Raw genomic sequence first — 23,203 nt, 5'->3', positions numbered from 1 at the left:
AAAAACTTTAAAGAAAAAAACCTTTTTGATCAGGGAAGAGGAGTGAAAGTTTTTTTATGAGAATAATTGCCATAAATTAAATTTTAAGTTTTAAAAAAAAAATTATTGTGATTCATACAAAATAAAAACATAAAAAAATTGAATCATTGCATCAAGAAAAAAAAATCAGCTAGAGGTCACTGTACAGCCTTCAACAATAAGTCCAAACTGCATAGTAAACTTTTAAAAGCCCCAAAATTATATGGTTTGGCAAATAAATATGTAAGAAGAATTATAATTTTGTTTAGGGAGATAACCATAGGCTCTCCCTAGACGTCATTTGTCAGTATCAGGTCTTAAGAAACGATAATAGTCAGTTGGAAAGGGACAATAAAATGCTGACCCATGTTAAGGGAGAGCCATATATATCTCTTGCAAGTGAAAGACACACTTGTAGATTTCGAAAAAAGAGCAGGCTAATGCCGCATAAAGTTAAGCACTCGAACCCACAAAGTGGAAAGGGATGAATATCAGTTGCAATAACTTGTATCCTAATCCACTATAAATGGATATGTTTAAACTAAGGTACAATGTATTTTTGTTATATAAAGAATGAATTAGAAAAAAGGGGAGATAACTTATAAGAAACATTTTTTTTTTTCTCACACCTGTCAGGTCATGATCAATTCTTTGATTTATATTTTAGAAAAAAAAACCCACAAAACATGTTAAACAATACATGCCTGGTATTCATTTATTTTTTGTAGATTCCCAATTATGTGAAAGGAGGAAAACATCCATGAATAATCAGATTTATTGATTACCCAAAGTCTGTGTACAAGAGTTTGTAAAATGTTTATTTAGTTGAAGATTTAGATTTTTGATCCACGAAATCCACTGTATAATTTACAATATTTCATTTTATTTGCAGACTGTAAAATTTTTCATGCCTACAATGATAAGAAAAAATCACGGCCACATAGTAAACATAGCGAGTTCTACTGGATTGGTCGGTATCAACAAACTGACAGAGTACTGTGCTTCTAAGTTTGGTGTGGTTGGATTTACAGAGGTGCTAAGTTACGAACTAATATTTGGAGGTCATGATGGGGTTCATACAACTCTAGTCTGTCCATCTTATGTAGAGACGGGAATGTTTGAGGGATGTAAAATGAGGTATGATTGTTATCAAAGTACTAAAACAAAACTTGCATTTTTAAAACACTTATTGTTAAAGACTGAGCCCACAGGAGTTGGGGTCGCTTCCAATTATTGTGTGTATGTGGATGTGCAAAAAAATGGTTTGAAATTTTATGTGATTTTATATAAAAATGACCATTCTTTTAATAACATCCTATATTTTAAAATATATTTACCATTGATTATTACAGTATATTGATTTGGGGTATGTATTGTCTACATGACTATATCATATACATAGATGCTATTCAGAATCTTAAATTATTAATGGTCAATTATGATATTGATTAAATCAATTCATTTGAAAATTCATCTTACAAATAAGTTCCATATGAACCCTAAAATTTAATGTCCTGATTTGCATAAGTACTTTCTTGAATATTATACAATTACTGTCTTTTGTTTCGGTAAATATGCGGTTTTATTGACTTTTGAAAAACTGATATTCACTGAGGCCGACGGCCGAAGTGAATATCAGTTTTTCAAAAGTCAATAAAACCGCATATTTACCGAAACAAAAGACAGTAATTGTTTTATTCCATATTCCGAGAGAAGAAAATGTATTTAATGACAAACATATACCAAATTTTTTTTACACATGAAACATTTTACCATAACGTTGCATGTAAAAGCGCGTGACGTTTAGCGTGGTGAATAACACTTTCTCAGGTGAATATGCTTTTTTATTCAAAAACCAATTCATATAGAGAAACCTACTAAAATAATACCAATATGGAATAATTATAATTATTTATACAGAATTTCATTTTATGTTATAAAAAAAAAAAATGGGCACAGTTTTTTTTAGACAAAAAAGGTACTGTCCCTATCAAACAAAATTGAAGGCACCCCCTTTTCCCCCTTGAAGTTAAAAGACCTCATTTTGGAAGCAAAATTGACTAATTTTACCTTTTTTACAGAATTTTTTTCTTTTTAGGGAGAGGGTGTGTGGTTCAGTTGCACCCCATCTGAATCTGCACCTTGCCAACATAACAAATAGAATCTATCTGATCATATATATATATACTATTTGGGCTCATATATTTATTTACCTACATACTTACAAATTTTTGTAATTATGCATGCAGCAATTGTATACATATAGATTCCACAACTGCAACAAGTGTATTACGATATTTCTCCACTCTAGACAGTTAAATTTTAATATTTAAAGCGTGAGGCTTGCCGAGCTTTTTCTCACAATGGTCAGGAAATGTGAAAATAGCACCAAAATTAGAGAATTTGTTTAAACATGGTAACAATACATGTAACAATACTTATATATGTTATCATTAATTCACGTTGAATACACTCAGATAATTCAGGACATTTAAGTTAAGAGTTTGACCAGGCAGAGCCAGTAACTATGATATTTCATTACAAAAGTTTGAAATATTTAATTTCAATTCCCTTGTAGAAAAGGCTATTGAAAATATATATCTCATGTATCTTATTTCTAAGGACACCCTAAAAGTAAGGTAATTGGTCCATTGATCTACTTTTAGATTTATGGTCCACTTTTTGAAGAAATTTGACTAAAAAGTAAAACAGAAAGGTCAGTTATTCAAAACCAATAGGTAAAAATTAGAGTTGAAATTAAAAGGACTTTTTTTATTTATATCTCAGAAGAGTAGTGAACAACATCATTGATAGGAGTCAATTACATTTTCAGTTTTAAATAATTGCTTGACCTATTTGTGGTAGCCTTTAATTTTCTCTGGTTACAAGAAATGAAGACATAGGCACCTGACATCAGCTCAAATTTAGTGTTTTAGGCATCTTGTATTTTACAATAGGGGATTTATTTCTTGATTAAAGAGGTCACTTTCGGTTCAATGAAAATTTAGATGTACAATAATGAAGGAAATTTTATACAATAAAATTTTTGTTTTCTCCAGCCTATATACATGATATATGTAGGAAAAAAAATAAATTTCTGATAAGTTTCCTTATCTTTTTTATCTTGTAACTGGTTATTTCAGAATCTATTGTGTTTTGTGTAGTTTTTGTCGAGCCTGCAACTTTTGTTGCAGAAAGCTCGACATAGGGATAGTGATCTGGCGGCGGCGGCGGCGGTGTTAGCTTACTTCTTAAAAGCTTTATATTTTAGAAGGTGGAAGACCTGGATGCTTCATACTTTGTATATAGATGCCTCATGTTACGAAGTTTTCCGTCAGTCACATGTCCAATGTCCTTGAACTCATTTTCATGGTTCAGTGACCACTTGAAAAAAAAGTGCAGATTTTTTGTAATGTTGAATTCTCTCTTATTATAAGTAATAGGATAACTATATTTGATATGTGCGTACCTTGAAAGGTCCTCATGTCTGTCAGACAATTTTCACTTGACCTCGACCTCATTTCATGGATCAGTGAACAAGGTTAAGTTTTGGTGGTCAAGTCCATATCTCAGATACTACAAGCAATAGGGCTAGTATATTCGGTGTATGGAAGGACTGTAAGGTGTACATGTCCAACTGGCAGGTGTCATCTGACCTTGACCTCATTTTCATGGTTCAGTGGTCAAAGTTAAGTTTTTGAGTTTTGATCTTTTTATCTAATACTACATGCCATAGGTCATTGATATTTGGTGTATGGAAATATTTTATGATCTTTATGTCAGTCGCGCAGGTTTTATTTAACCGTGACCTCATTTTCACGGTTCATTGCACAGTTTTAAGTTTTTGTGTTTTGGTCTATTTTTCTTAAACTGTAAGTAATAGGTCAACTATATATGTTGTATAGAAGCATTGTTAGCTGTACATGTCTGCCTGGCATGGTTCATCTGACCTTGACCTCATTTTCAAGGTTCATTGGTCTTTGTTTAGTTATTTTGGTTAATGTTAAGTTTATGTGACAGTTGTATTAAAGCTTAGCTTTGTACTTATGACTATCAACAGAATATCAATGATTAGTATAGAAGGCGAGACATGTCAGCGTGTGCACTCTTGTTTTCAAAAGCATACACCAAAACATTGTGATTGGTTGAAAACAATGTTACAAATTGTAAATGAAAATTCAACCAATGACATGACATTATTTTCATTTGGAACTTCTAACATTGTTTAGATTCTGAATTAAGTTTTATATTGACAAGCTGTTGATTTTACTATTTGTTTGTAAATATCAACATTTCTTTGATACAATAGTTTACGAACTAGACATCAAAACAGTTACTTTGAGACAACTATCCACAAGAGAACAAATACATTGTAATGTTAATTTTAGCAACTGTAGGTCACCTTATGGCATTCAACAATGAGCAAAACCCATACAGCAGAAGCATGCTGAAAATTTAAAATGTTGTAGGACACTTTTAGTTTTTAAAGGCAGTGCTTTAAGGCCTGACTTTCAAGTCATGAGGTACATCTTCTCATACGCGACATCCAACAAAATCTATGTAGGGGGTCTTTTGGCCAGAAATAGATCCGTAAATGTTCAATGTTCTCCTCTCCTCTTTATGGTATGATATGGTTTTTGTTTCTTTCATTTACATTGGGAAATAAAGAAACGATCGATGTGTATTGTTCGTTTTAAAAAAATTGTTATAAATGTGTATTTTGCATTATAAGCAGTCAACCTGATTACAAACTATCATTATTTGTATTCCGTGTGGAAAGAGGTCGGGTCAATTTCGAGTGTTATCTGACATCTAAAGATTTTTTAATCAGTTCAGACGTTGATATAACAATGAAAGTTCGACTGAACATGATAAATATTGTATTTTCTATAATTCAAAGCAGAATTCGGTTTATGAACGAGATACATTTTGTACCGTAAGCGTTTTCAATTTCGTAAGTTATGTATGTTGTCTACGTATTATCCTGGTTCCCGCTACTACGTTCCGGGAGTTAGCTGTTTGATATATGTGTAACATTACGATCGGTTACCAGTCGATCTACGCGTGTATGTGTATATGACACAGTACGTTCTACGTTGGTGTTGGGAGAATTTTGATTAAATTCTAAATGCTCATAGAATAAGAAATATAATCTAAACTGAATTATGTACCTCCTTCTGAATAATGTATTGCAATATAAATATAAATCCCTTTTGACAAGAGAAATCTCACTTTTGTCAGAAATATGTTTTTCACATGTGCAAAGGTAATCACGTGTGGCGGCCATATTGGTTTGTTGACAAATTTTTGAAGAAGCCTCTAGAACTATGACCTAAACATTGATAGTCTTCCGAAAACGTAAACTTTATGCAATACTATTTTATCAATCATGATTATTTTCATAAATTTAAATTTTATTATTTAAAGAAATAAAGTTATAACAATTACGATTTTAGATTAGAGATTTTACACAGACATGCTTTGATCTATTTATAGCCAAATTAGTTTACCTGTGTGAAAATGTACATAATGGATATTAATTTGTTGTCGAGCCTGCAACTTTTGTTGCAGAAAGCTCGACATAGGGATAGTGATCCGGCGGCGGCGGCGGCGGCGGTGTTAGCTCACTTCTTAAAAGCTATATATTTTAGAAGGTGGAAGACCTGGATGCTTCATATTTTGTATATAGATGCCTCATGTTACGAAGTTTCCGCCAGTCACATGTTGATTGTCCTTGACCTCATTTTCATGGTTCAGTGACCACTTGAAAAAAAAGTTCAGATTTTTTGTAATGTTAAATTCTCTCTTACTGTAAGTAATAGGATAACTATATTTAGTATGTGCGTACCTTGCAAGGTCATCATGCCCGTCAGACAGTTTTCAGTTGACCTCGACCTCATTTCATGGATCAGTGAACAAGGTTAAGTTTTGGTGGTCAAGTCCATATCTCAGATACTATAAGCAATAGGTCTAGTATATTTGGTGTATGGAAGGACTGTAAGGTGTACATGTCCAACTGGCAGGTGTCATCTGACCTTGACCTCATTTTCATGGTTCAGTGGTTATAGTTAAGTTTTTGTGTTTTGGTCTGTTTTTCTCATACTTTATGCAATAGGTTTACTATATTTGTTGTATGGAATGATTGTAAGGTGTACATGTCTAGCGGGCAGATGTCATCTGACCTTGACCTCATTTTCATGGTTCAGTGGTTATAGTTAAGTTTTTGTGTTTTGGTCTGTTTTTCTCATACTTTATGCAATAGGTTTACTATGATTGTTGTATGGAATGATTGTAAGGTGTACATGTCTAGCGGGCAGATGTCATCTGACCTTGACCTCATTTTCATGGTTCAGTGGTCAAAGTTAAGTTTTTGAGTTTTGGTCTTTTTATCTAATACTATATGTCATAGGTCAACTATATTTGGTATAGGGAAATATTTAATGATCTATATGTCAGTCGTGCAGGTTTTATTTGACCTTGACCTGGTTTTCAAGGTTCATTGCTCAGTGTTAAGTTTTTGTGTTTTGATCTATTTTCTTAAACTATAAGCAATAGGTCAACTATATTTGTTGTATGGAAGCATTGTTAGCTGTACATGTCTGCCTGGCATATGGTTCAACTGACCTTGACCTCATTTTCATGGTTCATGTTAAGTTTATGTGACAGTCGTAATAAAGCTTTATATTTAGGAGTATCACCATAATATCAATGATTAGTAAAGAAGGCGAGACATTTCAGTGTCTGCACTCTTGTTTACTAAACAAGTAAAGACAAACTATGGATGGAAGATAATAATTCACATAAATATTTCAGGACATTTGATTTATTTTCAAGATTATAGGATTTAAAAACTGCAAGTGCAAACAAATTTAATCATTACATAATCAGCTGATAATTTTTTAAGCAAACATCGCAAACATCGTGGTGATGTAACTGATACAAATCACTCCATCAATCTTCCAGCCCTTTCACATATTAAGCAATAGATCTACTTATTATTGTAGAATATTCAATGAATATAGATTCATCGGGTAATCAGATATTTTAAGCTGAGTATTTTTGGGTACAAGTCAAATCGACACCTGGTCAAATCGGCACCCATAGAAAGTCAAATCGGCACCTGGTTAAATCGGCATCTTGTCAAATCGGCACCTATTTAAAGTCAATGCGGCATCCAATAATATTTGATATAATATATGGGACTGGGACTATTATGCTAATTTATTGACATAATACTTGTTGTAACATATTATATTTTTGTATGCAATTTAAAAATCATTTAAAGGACAATGCACTATTCTTTTTTTTCACAAAGACCAACAAACAGGTTGTGCCCCCCCCCCCCCCCAAACCGTTATGAGTGGTGTCCCTTAAATGAGGGACTGTGCCTAAAACAAGGGGTGATTTTAAAATTTACTGTTGAAAACAATAAAAAAAAAATTAGATTTTTAACTGGAAAGTGGGAAAATTCATTATTTTGGAACAACTTTTCTAAATGAGGAGTCATATATATATTAATAAAGAAGATATATATAAGTTTAGAAACATCACAAAATTCTTTTGACATGTTTAAATTTTTAACATTTAATACAAATAAATGCATAGTTCTTGGGCTGGGAAAAGTTTCATCAAATAATAAGAATATAAAGGTGCTCATTTTTAACAGCGGGTTGTAATGTTCTTCAAATGAGGGTTACCCCTCATTTGGAGTGTTGTTCCCAACCTGTTAAAGGTCAATCTTTGTGCATAATTCAAAATTGGAAATTTCAACAAGCATCTAATATTCTTTAATACACAAATAAATAAACCCTGGTCTGCTAGCTACATGTTCATCTTTTCTACCGATTTAATAACTAGAAACATGCAAACAGACTTAAGAAAAAGGCATGTAAGTTCATTATACAAATATGACACTTTTTCTAGACAATCCAGATCGTGCAAAATACTTTGCTAAAAAATGTAATGTTTGAAATTGTTGTTGCGCACTAAAAAAAACATGAAAACTTTCAAAAGTTGTTGGGTATCTATGTTACAAGTCTTACTATCTTTATGTCCCATTTATGGGCATTATGTTTTCTGGTCTCTCCGTTCTTCCTGCTTGAGGTTAAAGTTTATGGTCGAGGTATGTTTTTATGAAGTTGAAATCCAATCAACCCAAAACTTAGTACACATGTGTTCCTAATGATATGATCTTTATAATTTTACTGCCAAATTAAAGATTTTACCTAATTTTCACAGTCCACTGAACATAGAAAATGATTGTACGGATGGGAAATCCATTTCCTAATGACACATTCTTGTTTGAAGAAAAAAAAATACATCATAACAATAATGGAACAAAGCAGCCTGGTATGGTAATTCAAGTTACCTTTTATTCACCTTCTTCCACCTCAGAGCAATCAGTCAGCTCTTTGATTTGTATCTGTTAAGAGTCATATACTAAATTTTATTTTTATATAAATAAATTTATATTGTGTAATTTAAGAACTTGTATTTTGCCAAAGGATGCATAAATGAAAGTGGTGCAATTCATTTTGCTTTGATATCACAGGCACTTGTCTCAAAAAAATTTTCCCCTATATATACCTTAATGTTAAGGTATATAGGAATTTTATTTTTTGAGACAAGTGCCTGTGTTTGATATATAGATTTGAATTACAATTGTAAATGATATTGTAATGCATATAAAAATAAGGAGATGTGGTATATACATGATATTTAGTGGTTTTATCAAACTCAAGTGCATAAAAAATGGGTATAAGCAGTTACAGGTACTACTGTACAATCGCCAACAATGAGAAAAACTCATACCGTAAAGAGAATTTCATAATTTACAAGTAAGTTTTGTTTTTGCATTGCATCATTATCTTCTATTGTCATGTTTGTCTTAATTGCAAATATGGGAAGTGGTTAAAATGCTAATGAGACGACTATTATATATGACCACCAGATGTCATTGTTTTCTAAATGAAAAACTCCTTTTTCAATCATACCGGTAAATTACTTTATTATGTTTATACTGAAATATAATTTTGCTTTGAGTTAAAAAATATGGTCATCAAAAAAGTTGACATGTAACTATGCACATTTACCATTATGTTACTTGATGTTCTTGCAATACATACAGTACGGTGACTAGTCAGTCTTTGTCAACTACTTTTCATAGGATGGGAGTCATTGAATATGTGTATATGATCAATAATTAAAAGACGTCTATTAATGTAAATATGAAAAAAATTTCTATGTCTTAAAAAATTCATTTCGTGGCGAGGTACAGAAAATATACTGAAACAGTAGACTATGAATATAGGTGAACTAGGTACAAGAGAACTCTTAATCTTAAATACTACAAACCACCTCTGTACTATGGAAGATAATGATATACTATAGTATCTAGACTAGAAATACACACAACCTGTAATTAACTGCCTTTACAGGGCTTTCGCGCTTTGATTATTTTATTTTTACATATACAAATAAGAAGGTGTGGTATGATTGCCAATGAGAAAACTCTACTTGAGATCAATGTTAATGGCAGCATGATTTTATAAAGATTGATCACTGAGTGCACATAATTAAATTTATAGTTATTTAAAATTATTGTAATATTAATTAAGATTTTAAACAAAAGATTCTAACAATTGATTAAAATTTAATATGTTTATTATTTTAATATTTCAGGTTTCCATGGATACTGCCCCCATTGAAAGTTAGCTATACTGTTGAAAAAATCATGCAGGCTATTCTGACAAACCAGCAGATGATATGTATACCAAGGTCTATATACTTCTTCACATTTCTCAAAACGTAAGTACTGAATGATATATTTATAGATTATCCTTAATCATCTCAACAAGATTGATTTTCTCGCTTGAGCCAGGACGGCGAAAGCCAGAAAAGCAATAGAGTTGAGATGACCCCTGATAATCTGTTTATCCCTATTTTACCTATGACGACTTTGTCGATGTCATGTATATTTCCTTAGCAACGCCAAGTGCCTCCTTAGTTTCTAGCGATAATTTTCCATCTCAAGGGAGTAGCATGATATGAAAAATTATCAAAAAAACATCAATGCAAAAATGCACAAAATAGCGATAAATATATATACCAAGATCCGTTTCTTATGACATTTCTCAAATCATAAGTCCATTAGTACAAAATGATTTTTATACCTAGATTTTTTTTTGTCTTTACATTTCCCAGTTTATTAGTACTGAATGATAAGTATTCATCTTTACATTTTTAAAACATAAGTATGTTAGTACTGATGACATTGTATTTATTACCATGATCTGAATAAGAACTTTATATCAACAGCAAGATAGGTTTAGAAGCTATGAGGGTCTGTATGGATGTTTCTTAATTTGTGTATTCACTAAATTTTATGGCATTTTTCTTTATCTTTAAAAATTATGCTACTCTGTTAAATTCTCATCAAATGATTTTTTATCAATATTGAATTCTCTATTCTGGACATCATTCATTTCTGTAATTTAATTACCATGATTTGTATAAGATCTAAGGAATGATATTGATTTAACAATAAGATGTGAAAAGTTCAGAAGCTATAGAGAAGTATTTGTCTAGTTATGTATGATGCTCTGGATAAGGGATCCTTCATTTCTGAATTCTTTAATTTTTAGATCATTATTCTCTTTTTTTTATATTTTTTGCCCATTATTTTCTGTTCTTTTTATGTTAGCAAACCCTGATTCTCTATTCTTTATTTTTTATCCTATTTTTATGTAAATATGCTTACTGTGGATTCATTATTATTCGTTGGATACCAATTTTCATGGATTTCGTGGGTACAGGTGAACCACTAATTTAAATGTTCAAAGAATAACATTTTTTCAATAGGCTTGTATACAGCGATTGGCAAAACCACAAAATCAAATATCCACGAATATACAAGTTTTCAGCAATCCACCAAAATTAATTCCCACGAAAATAAATGAATCCACAGTATCTATTTTTTTATTCTTAAACTCTTCTAGACCCCCCATAAATGAAAAGGAGGTAAATATGGTTCTTAGTTCAAAGCTGTCTTTTTCATTTTCATATACATTTATACTTCTTTTATGTTCACAGCTACTTTTGAATAGGTACTATTTCTGTACTAAAAATTTGTAGTACTGGAAATCTACTTTTAATATTCAGTACTATTTTGTTACTCTAAAATTATTGTAATATTTAGGTACCTGTATTTTACAGTACTTTATTTGTACTTAAAATTTAGGTACTACATATTTTTGGTTACTACCGTTACATTTTCAGCATTTTGAAACTTTTTCTATTTCAAATCTCTTAAAGTTATGAATTTCAAACATGGAATATTGTATTATTTGAATTTATTTCTGTACCAAAATATTTAGTACAAATCAAGTACTGTAAAATACAAAGTACCCAAATATTACAATAGTTTTAAAGTAAAGAAATAGTACTAAATATTAAAAGTAAATTTCCAGTACTGCATTTTTTTAGTACAGAAATAGTACCTATGCAAAAGTAGCTGTGTAGACATAATGAACTGTATAAAGATAAGGAGATGTCGTGTGATTTTACATTTCCCCCAATAATAAGCGCTTTTATACTGTATTTGGCTAGGTGGTTCAAAATAAAACAAAGAACATTTGAATGGTATAAAGATAAAGAGATGTGGTATGATTGCCAATGAGACAACTATCCACTTGAGTCCAAGAGATATGGATTTTAAGCAACTAGTTGCCTTATTCAGAATATCTTTAGCAGTGTTTTGTGTCTTATTCATGTATATGTCACATTGCTAAAAGCATAAGTATTGTGCTACTTAGGCCACACCAATCAAATTTCTTGTTTTACGGATTTTTGGTCTCCAAAATTTGGGGCGAGCGAGCGATTTGAAAATTTTAATAAAAAAATATTTAATTTGCAAATTTTTGAGGCGAAGCTTGAAAAGTAAAGGCGAGCGATTATAATTTTTTTTGTAAACCTAAAATAGTAGGTTTTGACAATATTAAAGCTTGATTTATCACTTGTACTTTGACATTTCTTTAATTTCTGAAGTATTTTTTCCCTGTTCACCAAGAAATAATTAAATCTGGTCTATGTATGTGTGACTGACAATGAGACAATTCTCCATCCAAGTCATAATCAGTTTGGGGACAACCCCTTAATGTTATAAATATCCCTTTTACATGTTTTATGAGGGATCAATATAAGTTATAATATATTTGTTTGTACAAAAGGGCTCATATTTTCTCAAAGAACTATATATCTATCTGGTATTAAATGTTCAAAACATGTCCAAGAATTTTGTAATATTCCTGCATGGACTTTAACCATGTTAACACATTTACTTTAACAGTTTAATATTATTCAAAATAAGTGGACTCCTCTTTTAGAAAAAGTTGTTTGAAATATGATGTAACTCTCCTCTTTTTGAGTACAAAATTCTAAGTTTTCAAAGGTTTTGTATAGAAGAACTATACAAATCCTTGGTATTTCTATTTTCTTTTCTACATAAGTAAAATGACCCCTTGTCTGAGGGAGGGTTGTTCTCAACCTGATAATAACAAACACAGGTCAAAGTATGACCTTTTACACAGGGCTTTGATACAGACCAAACAGCAGGTTATAAAGAACCCCAAAATTATTAGCGTACACAATTCGAACAGGAAAACCAACGATCTAATCTATATATCATGTATATCCAAACGGGAAAATACCAATGAACAACATCAACAAACGATAACTGCTGAACGACAGGCCCCTCAATCAATCAGGACAGGTGCATAAACATGCAGCAGCTATGGATAGTTTTGTTTCGCCAGCATACAATATAATTGCAGTTGAAGGCAAATCCTTCAGAAGTTCTTTGTACTTTATTCTAACAACGAACATTTTTTTATAGGGAATATAAGTAAGGGGGAAAGTAACTAATTTTTTGTTCTTTACAGTCCGCTGTTATAAATTTATATCAGGGCACTCCCGCTTTGGATAAATAGGTTTCATGCTGAAACAAATATTCTCACAGATATTTACAAAGTGTGGTGGGGTGCTTTTATGTTTAAAATCGTTATATATAGGTTAGACTGTGATTTTATAAACAAATGTTGATATCTTAGTTTTTATAATATTAAAAAAAAAACGGTGCGGGAAATGGACATGATTACATTTCCGGATGCGGGAAGCGGGAATATAAAAAAAATAAAAAAATTCTGTTTTGAAAAAAATAGGTGCGGGCGGGTCCGTCGAACAAGGATTCAAATTGGTGTGGCCTTATTATTTAATTTGGTGTTTTTAAACAAGATAGATTTAAAAAAAAAATAAACTGGACTAAACACATTCCCCTTTTGTTTGCTCCAATCAGAATTAGCTACACTATTTTGTTTTTTCTGATCTAATGGCTGAATTTAAGATTTTTCTTAAAGTAAACACCGTATTAAATTACAAAATTACATAGTAAAAATAAACAAAGTAAAAAACAGAAAGTTGTATGGGAGATAACTCAATATTTTCATTTATTTTACCATGGATCATTGTCATATCAAAGTAGAATGTAAAGACTGGACTAGGGCCTCCTGACATTTAATTATTTAATGAGACAACAAAAAGTTGAAGGGCCATGTCAGTAACATAAATCAATGATCAATTTGATGTATAAGTGTCAATATTTTCAATTAATTTTATAGTTCTACAATCAAGCAGTGTGTAATGATATGATTTTGTTTATTAGATGTAACATTGTGGGATAGCATTTTATATGTTTTTGACACACAGCAGAAATTGCCACAAATTCATTAAATTTTTTTTTTTACATTCATTCAAAATGAGCTATTCAGTAAAAATAATGAGATAATGATAAAATCTTACTAATTTACATTGTCAATCAACTTTTACACAATAAGTTTGTTCTGTTCAGTGCTGTAAAATTGCCATGTTGGATTCTGTTGCACTTGGTCTTACTGATTCAAATCAGTGAAGGAGCCAGGATAACTATGGGAGATAACTCAATATTTTCAATAAGTTTGTAATTATATGGGAGATAACTTTACAACTCTTTATTACCAATTACATTGTAGTTTGTAGTTATATCCAAGATAACTCCATAATTCCAATAACTTATAGATAACTTCATATTTTTAACTTTCAATAAGTTTGTAGTTATATGGGAGATAACCCCATATTTTCAATAATTTTAGTTATATGGAAGATAACCCCATATTTTCAATAAGTTTGTAATTATATGGGAGATAACTCTGTCTTACCAATTACATTGTAGTTTGTAGTTATATCAAAGATAACCCAATATTTTCAATAACTTTTAGTTATATTGGAGATAACTCCATATTTTCAATAACTTTTAGTTATATCGGAGATAACCCATATTTTCAATATCTTTTAGTTATTTCGGAGATAACTCCATATTTTCAATATCTTTTAGTTATATCGGAGATAACTCCATATTTTCAATAACTTTTAGTTATATCGTAGATATTAACCCATATTTTCAATATCTTTTAGTTATATCGGAGATAACTCCATATTTTCAATAACTTTTAGGTATATGGAAGATAACTCCATATTTTCAAAAACTTTTAGTAATAGGGGAGACAACTCCATATTTTCAGTAAGTTTGTAGTAAGATAACCCCATATTTTCAATAGGTTTGTAGTTATATCTGAAATAGCTCCATATTTTCAATAAGTTTGTATTTATATAGGAGACAACTCCATATTTTCAAAAAGTTTGTAGTTATATTGGAGATAACCCCATATTTTCATTAACTTTAGTTATGTGGGAGACAACTCCATATTTTCAATAAGTTTGTAGTTATATGGGAGATAATGTATAACCCTATATTTTCAATTAGTTTGTAGTTATATTTAAGATAACTCTGTATTTTCAATGAGTTTGTAGTTAAATGGGAGATAGCTCCATATTTCCAATTAGTCTGTAGTTATATATGAGATAACTCCATATTTTCAATAACAGACTCACTCTTAGTTATATTGAAGATAATTTCTTATTTTCAATGAATTAAATTTGTAGTTATATGGGAGATAACTCCATATTTTCAATAACTTTTAGTTATATCGGAGATAACTCCATATTTTCAATAACTTTTAGTTATATCGGATATAACCCATATTTTCAATATCTTTTAGTTATATCGGAGATAACTCCATATTTTCAATAACTTTTAGGTATATGGAAGATAACTCAATATTTTCAAAAACTTTTAGTTATAGGGGAGACAACTTCATATTTTCAGTAAGTTTGTAGTAAGATAACCCCATATTTTCAATAGGTTTGTAGTTATAGCTGAAATAGCTCCATATTTTCAATAAGTTTGTATTTATATAGGAGACAACTCCATATTTTCAATAGGTTTGTAGTTATATCTGAAATAAATCCATATTTTCAATAAGTTTGTATTTATATTGGAGACAACTCAATATTTTCAATGAGTTTGTAGGTATATGGGAGACAACTCCATATTTTCAATAAGTTTGTAGTTATATTGGAGATAGCCCCATATTTTCATAACATAAGTTATGTGGGAGACAACTCCATATTTTCAATAAGTTTGTAGTTATATGGGAGATAATATATAACCCTATATTTTCAATTAGTTTGTAGTTATATTTTAGATAACTCTGTATTTTCAATGAGTTTGTAGTTAAATGGGAGATAGCTCCATATTTCCAATTAGTTTGTAGTTATATACGAGATAACTCCATATTTTCAATAACAGACTCACTCTTAGTTATATGGAAGATAACTCCGTATTTTCAATGAGTATGTAGTTATATATGAAATAACTCCATATTTTCAATAACAGACTCACTCTTTGTTATATGGAAGATAACTCCGTATTTTCAATGAGTTTGTAGTTATATGGGAGATAACTCCATATTTCCAATTAGATTGTAGTTATATTTTAGATAACTCCATATTTTCAATAAGTTAGTTATTTATATGGGATATATACATTATACAACTCCATGTTTAGTCCCCGATGTACCAACGAAGTCGAAGGGGACTTAAAAGGTTTGCACTCTGTATTTCTGTCTGTCAGTCCGTCAAATCAGTTTTCCTCAATTTTTTTCTCTGTGCTTGTAAATATTGATTTGATGTTTGGTATATCATGATAAGTTATAGATCAAGTTGAAATTTTGTTCAGGTCTGATTATTTTTTTGCGAGTTATGGTCCTCCAAATTTGAAAATTCACTCAAATATTCAGTTTTCTGCATATTTTTATTTTTTTCATGCTTGGAGATATGGATTTAATTATTAGTATATAGTTTTATCATGACAAGTAACTGATCAAGTTCCAATGTTGTTCTGGTCTGATTTTTTTGTGCAGAGTTATGGTCCTTGGACTTTGAAAATTCACTTAAATATTATATTCAGATTTCCACACTTTTTTTTCTTCATGCTTGAAGAGATTTGATATTTGTTATATACTAGTAGTTTATATATAATAACACCATGACAAGTTACGAGATCAAGCTAGCATTCTTTCCAGTACAATTAATTAAAACAGGTAGCGAATTATGTATTGCCATACAATATATACTCTCAGAATGCTAATGTTTCAATTTAAGTTTGCAGTAATATGCGAGATAACTCCATCTTTTCAATAAGTTTGTAGACATATGGGAGATAACTCTATATTTTCAACTATGCTCTAGATTGAAATAAACAATTTATATCCCCATAGGCGACAATGATAGCTTTTTTGAGATACAGACTTTAGAAAGTTGATTTTTAAACGAAACCTTGCTAGAATTACCGGAACAGAAAAGTTATGCGGACAGTATTTTCTGGTCTATGATATAATGCAGAATGCACGAAGTCCGATATAATAAAAAATTACGGGTGCACATATCAACCAATCAGAATTAGCCATACTCTTAATTCTGAATACCATGTTATGCTCATAAAATGGCTGCGCCCATACAATCTTATGGTGTATTGAAACCTCTATGGGTGGGTTGTTTTCGCTTTGACACATTCCCTATTTCCTTTCTCAATTTTATGTTCTTTATAATTTCAGAATATTACCTGTAGAAGCATTTCATGAGATAATAAAATTATTTGGTGCAGCAAATTTTATGGACAGTTTCATTGGTAGACATAACTCTGAAACAGAAGAGAAAACAAATGGTTTCCATAATGGACACGACACAGTCAAAACTTGAAAAGCAAGCGTAGTCACTCAGAAGAGAGGAAATTCAGCTGCCAATTGAGTGAAGAAAACTTTGAAAATCTACTGCAATCAATCTAATTGAGTGTGGTTTTGTAATGTTTGTAAAATTTCAAACATATTTAGATATAAGAAGATGTGGTATGAGTGCCAACAACACAACTTTCTATCCAAATCACAATATCATATGTAAAAGAAATGCGTTCATATTCACAAATATAAGCCGTAGCTTCATTTGTAATGATGTGTATTGATTGTGTCTTACAAGACCTTAAATTGTATTTTTATAGATACTGTAAATTAACATGATATTAAGAACTAGTTGGGAGGATTTTGTTAATGTGAATTAATGATTGTCACAATAACATTAGTACATGTACTAACATGCTGTAATCTGATGCACAGTATATATCTCCATTAAGATTTTCCTGAAATCTATAGACAATAAAACTTAAAATTTGTTTGTGCATTTTTAGAAAATGACAATTATTAATGCAAACAAATATTTCTAAATTTACAGAAGTGCAATAAACAATAATAATTATGGCTTAATGAGTACACTGAAGTAGTTTGAAAATTAAGAACTAATCTCAATGGTACTATCTCAATACACCTTATCACTATTTGTCTGCAATTACTGGATATCACACAGGTTCCCGTAAAATTTTGACGTCATAAAATAAAATATCTAACGCCACAATTGAAAAGTGATTGTTATATGTGTCAAAAGTTCAAACAGGCAGGTCAGCCGGGATTAGCGATAAGGTGTATATTTATGAGTGAAAATGTTTCTACTGTAAGAAAAAAAATCATTTTTTAACAACTTTTTATACGCCCGTCAAAATTTTGACGGGGCTTACTATGGTATACAAATGTCCGGTGTCCGTCTGTCTGTCCAGCATAAACATGTCGCACCGTAACTTGAGAACGACTTATCCAAATTTCATGAAACTTAATATAGTTGTTTTTTATAATGGTCAAATGATCTGTATACTTTTTGGTGAAAATAAGATTTAAACTTTTTGAGTTACGGCACTTTGTAACTAAAACAGGGGTGTGTTTTTTTTTTCACATGTCGTGCCGTATCTCAAAAAGGATTCTTGATTATTGCTTAAAACTTTACACACTTCTTAGTTATATTAATCTTAATATCTGTATACTTTTTGGTGATGATTCAAAATTTCATTTTTTAGTTATTGAGTATTTTGTAAAAAAGGGGGAGGGTTTTTTTACATGTCGCGCTGTATCTCAAAAAGGATTTATGATTATTGCTTAAAACTTTACACACTTCTTTGTTATATTAATCTAAAGATTTGTATACTTTTTTGGTGTTGATTCAAATTTCATTTTTGAGTTTTTGAGTATTTTGTATAAAAGGTGGAGTTTATTTTTATACATGTCGTGCCGTATCTCAAAAACGATTAATGATTATTGCTTAAAACTTTACACATTTCTTTGTCATATTAATCTAAAGATCTGTATACTTTTTGGTGATGACTCAAAATTTTATTTTTGAGTTATTGAGTATTTTGTAAAAAAGAGGATGTTTTTTTTTTACATTTTTTGCGCTGTATCTCTAAAACAATTTATGATTATTGCTTGAAACTGTACACACTCCTTTGTTATATCAATCTAAAGATCTGTATACTTTTTGGTTTGATTCAAAATTTTATTTTAGTGATATTTAGTTTTTTTTTTTAAACAGGGTGAGGGGGTTTCACATGTCCCGCCATGTCTCAAAAACAATAAATGGTTATTGCTTAAAACTTTCTCAGAAACTATTGATGATTATTGCATAAAACTTCCACACAAGACTTTGGGCGGATCATGCGCTCATGGGGCAGCTGTTTTTTTATATTATGACGCATCTATATTATTGTATAATAATTGTTACTTATTGTATTTTTCTCGTGTTATATGATGTTGAACGTTTTTGACTGTGATGTTTTTATTTATTCTCAATAGTTCTCCACTGAGATTGTGTAATTTCTTAAATGTGAAACTCGTCCTGTTGAATGTCTTGAAAACATGATATTTGCTATCTTGATTTACTTGTGATCCTTTTTAGATTTTATAAAAAAATATCATTGATAGTTCTTTCAAAGCAAAAAAATATTATTTTCCTTTAAAACATGAGTACTTTAATCTTAATATAAATATGAGTTATTTCCCTTTGAGTGCAATAGCCCTGTTTCTCTTAAATAATTGATTAGAAATTCCAATTATTCCTGATGGAATTAGTATGTTATATGTTATATTTGGTTTTCATAAAACCAACCTGGTTTTCTTTTTAGGCGGGAATGTATGTTAAGCATAAAAGATAATTCATACTGTATAATATACATGTACTACCATTTTTAACTATCATGTATTGTAATGTTGTTGAGATTTTGTTATTTAATTTGTAAATATGTCTTATAATAATGAAAACATATATATCAAATGATAAATTTATGTGAAAAGTATATGCTATCGAGTATTGACATATATGAGCTGTGTTGGATAAAAATGACCCTTATGTCAATAAATATCTGCTATTATCAATGCATCCATTAACTTATTTCAGGTTGAACAAATCTTTATGCCAAGTCTGTCACTATTTAGAAATTGAATTGATATATTATCATTGTGGGATCCAGGGGGGTGGGTTCCTGGGATTGAAACCCCCCTTTTTTTTGGCCGATCAATGCATTTGAATGGGAGCATATAGCTGGAACCCCCCTTTACTCTGGGTTGGGACCCCCCCCCCCCCCCTTTTTTAAAATGGCTGGATCCGCCCCTGCTCCATTCTGACCAAAATTCATCTTTTGTATGGTATTTGAATGTTCCAAAACCAATCATAATCTTATACATGTACATGTAAACATGCACTTGTATAATATCAACTTCTATATGACACAGCTCACATGTTTAGTGAGGGGCTTTTAGTGAGGGGTCAACGTAGTCTAACTAATGTATCACTAGCTTGTCACACTGAGGTGGTCAGTTCTAATGTCACATGTTTAGTGAGGAGCTTTTAGTGAGTGGTCAAAGTAGTCTAACTAATGTATCACTAGCTTGTCACACTGAGGTTGTCAGTTCCAATGTCACATGTAACTAATGTATCACTAGCCTGTCACACTGAGGTTGTCAGTTCCAATGTCACATGTGGCAGCTGAGATCAGCTTAATTCTTTAAATAATTGACAAGGATTGTCAAGGTCAACAGTTTTTACCTTACAATTTGGCTTCCTACACTAATAAAAAATGCCCACCTAAAAATTGCACATGTGCTGAAAAAGGCATTAAACACCACAATCAATCAAGGGTAAAATGTATAAATACACATTAATGTGGATCAATTTTAATCTTCTCATTATGTTGATGGAAAGAGAACGTTTTAAAAATGGATTCAACATATTACTGTGGATTCATTATTATTTGCTGGATACCAATTATTGTGGGTACAGGTGAAACACAAATTTAATGTCAAGGAAATACAAATTTCTATAAAAGTTGATCAAGACTTTGGAAGAACCATGAAATTGCATATCCACGAAAATGCAAGGTTTCCACAATCCTCAAAAATTGGTACCCACAAACATAAATGAACCCATAGAATTTTGTTTTGGGCAAAAAAATAAAGATACAGAAAAATGGGTATGAGACATGTAGAAAAGAGAATATCGCCTTAGAACCAACATAATACAAAGTGGAATTTTATGTTGTTATTTTGTAAAGGAGTAGGTCCGGTAAGACCCCTTTTTGGCCCCAAAATATAGCAGTTTTACAAAATTGTTAAAATGTAAACTTTTAAATATACAGGGGACAGTAGAATGCTTCTGCTACATAAATATTGGTTGTTTTTGGCAATACAATGCACATATATATCGAGTACTAGCACCATTAAGTCGCGCTAAATTACTGAAATCTTCACAATTCTATCATGTTAGCTAAATTTTAGACGGTTTTCATGTAAAACGAAAGTGGCCGCATTCGTGTTCATCCTTAATATTGAAATGTAAGTTGTATTTTATGATAATACATAACATTTATAAAGATTTTGGATGAACACGGATGCGGCCACTTTCATTTTTGACAAAAACTATCTAGAAAGTGACATTTTTCGACATATTTAGTAGATTTTTCATATTTGAGCTTGAATCGGATCGTTTTCAATGACTAAATCAGTTAAAATCTTTCACACAAACTAATTGATTCAAATGAAATAGACACTTAAGTGTTTAAAAAGAGGTCAAATTCATTCGTCAGATGAACTTGAAATTTGAGGCCAAAATTGATCCTTACCGGACCTACTCCTTTCCATTTATAATGAGATTCATTATTACTCTAAATATATTGTTTGTTAATTGTTATTATATGTTATGTTGTAATTGGTGCTACAAAAAATGTTTAGAATACATAAATATATGTATATTGTTACAATATTTTGTTTGAAGTAGCAAACTAATATCAGTGTTTTCCCCAGAATTTTCTAAATAGCTCCATGGAAACAAACATAGCACTTGTTTTCCAAAACAATATAGCACCATACATTCTATTATAAAATTATCAAAGAAAGCACCAAGGTATCATTGTGCTTTAATACCAAGGGGAGAACACTGAAGATATATATCCTATCAGTGGAGGATCCAGAAATTTTCATAAATTGGGCCCACTCCAGTGATCTCTATATTATCAACAAAATCGTCCCAAAAAAGGGCCCCTTGCCCTCCCCCTTATTTCAGCAGTATTATTCATTGTGCAAGGTCAAGGTCATTAAACAAGTACATGCATTATTAACACATGGTAAAAACCAGATGAGTATAGGTTATAAATTTCACCTAATCTGAGGTAAATTAATTTGGTTCGCCTCATTCACTGGTTAACTATAGTGATGTTATCTCAGTGGCGGATTTACCGGGGGGGGGGGGGGGGGGGGGCACGTGTGCACGTGCCCCCCCCCCCCCCCCCCCCCCCCACCCCAGTTCAGGTCACCAAAAAAATTCTAACATATTTTATTGCTATTGAATCTTCTTATCTGGAACGGAAATTAATCCCAGCTTGATTTGACTTCTTAAACTGGCCGTTATGTAATTAATACCAGCGTCCAAATGTGTGATTTACAACAACTTATCTATCGGTGGGTGTGTGAATATTGACACCTGTGTGTAATGTCTGTTTGCAAAAGCTTTTATGTAAAATACATTTACATGTTGATTCGAATAGTACGATTTTTTATTGGTTTATAATTACGATTACCAGGTGAAACTTCTGATGTGGTTTTTTTTAAATAGGTACAAATATATGTTTGAAGTCGATAAGGATGGCATACATATAAATTTGGGTATCTCTTCATTCCAAAATACAGTACTCACAAATAAAATTTCTTCTTCTTCAATTTCAAAACTCGTTTTGAGAATTTATTCAGCAAACAAATTAAACTATTTTTTTAATACCATACAAGATTTGTTTTTTTTAAACGGCATGTCATATTTCTTTCCCCTCTTATTTTCAAGGAAAATTAACAATTTGTTTTACCCCTCCCCCTTTTCACAAGGTCCAGGAAAAATGAATTGATATTTTCTAATAAATAATCATTTACAAATGCTATTTTATTTCCATAAGATCTACTTTAAATCAGAATCTGGGACTTATACAGCCCAAGCATACAGTTATATTTGTTTATTTTCTTGTTTCAATTACGGTACCATATGTACATGTACAAGGAAATAGGTCACCATATATGGATATGAAGGTGTTTTACAGAGATAATAATTCTGTGCAAAAAAGTTAGCCTGGAAGGGAGGCCAATAGTATAGATAAAAGAAGGTAGAGTGGATGAAATATAATGAAAATATTGATTGATTGTTGGTTGTTTAAAGTTCAGTGGCAAGTATTTGATGCATGTTTAGGACGAATATAAAAAAGATCAATTGACAGGAAAATAAAGTATAAAGTGAAATAGTCATAAAAAATAGAAAACGATGATGTGGACCCCCCCCCCCCCCA

At 31.0% G+C, this 23,203-nt stretch overlaps 2 protein-coding genes across 3 annotated transcripts in view; both read left to right on the top strand.

Moving 5' to 3' along the window:
• Window positions 1-21,631, top strand: part of LOC139497171 (epidermal retinol dehydrogenase 2-like) — a 46,261-nt gene extending 24,630 nt beyond the window's left edge. The window contains exons 3-6 of one of the 2 annotated variants that reach the window (XR_011657701.1): window positions 911-1,155; window positions 9,700-9,825; window positions 17,064-20,283; window positions 20,339-21,631. Coding sequence is in view for 1 of the 2 variants with exons in the window: in XM_071285264.1 (XP_071141365.1) it covers window positions 911-1,155; window positions 9,700-9,825; window positions 17,064-17,208 (516 nt within the window). In the remaining variant the exon portion in view is untranslated. Of the gene's footprint in view, window positions 1-910; window positions 1,156-9,699; window positions 9,826-17,063; window positions 20,284-20,338 lie in introns of those variants that run through there. The other variant, XM_071285264.1, reaches the window with a different exon arrangement.
• The window catches only part of LOC139497170 (uncharacterized), a 545,683-nt gene that overhangs the window by 98,103 nt on the left and 424,377 nt on the right, over window positions 1-23,203 (top strand). The window lies entirely within an intron of this gene.

The sequence above is a fragment of the Mytilus edulis genome, chromosome 12, assembly GCF_963676685.1.
Source record: "Mytilus edulis chromosome 12, xbMytEdul2.2, whole genome shotgun sequence".
Lineage (NCBI taxonomy): Eukaryota > Metazoa > Mollusca > Bivalvia > Mytilida > Mytilidae > Mytilus > Mytilus edulis.
Note: the sequence above shows the minus strand (reverse complement) of the source record. Positions and strands in the feature narration are given on the sequence as shown.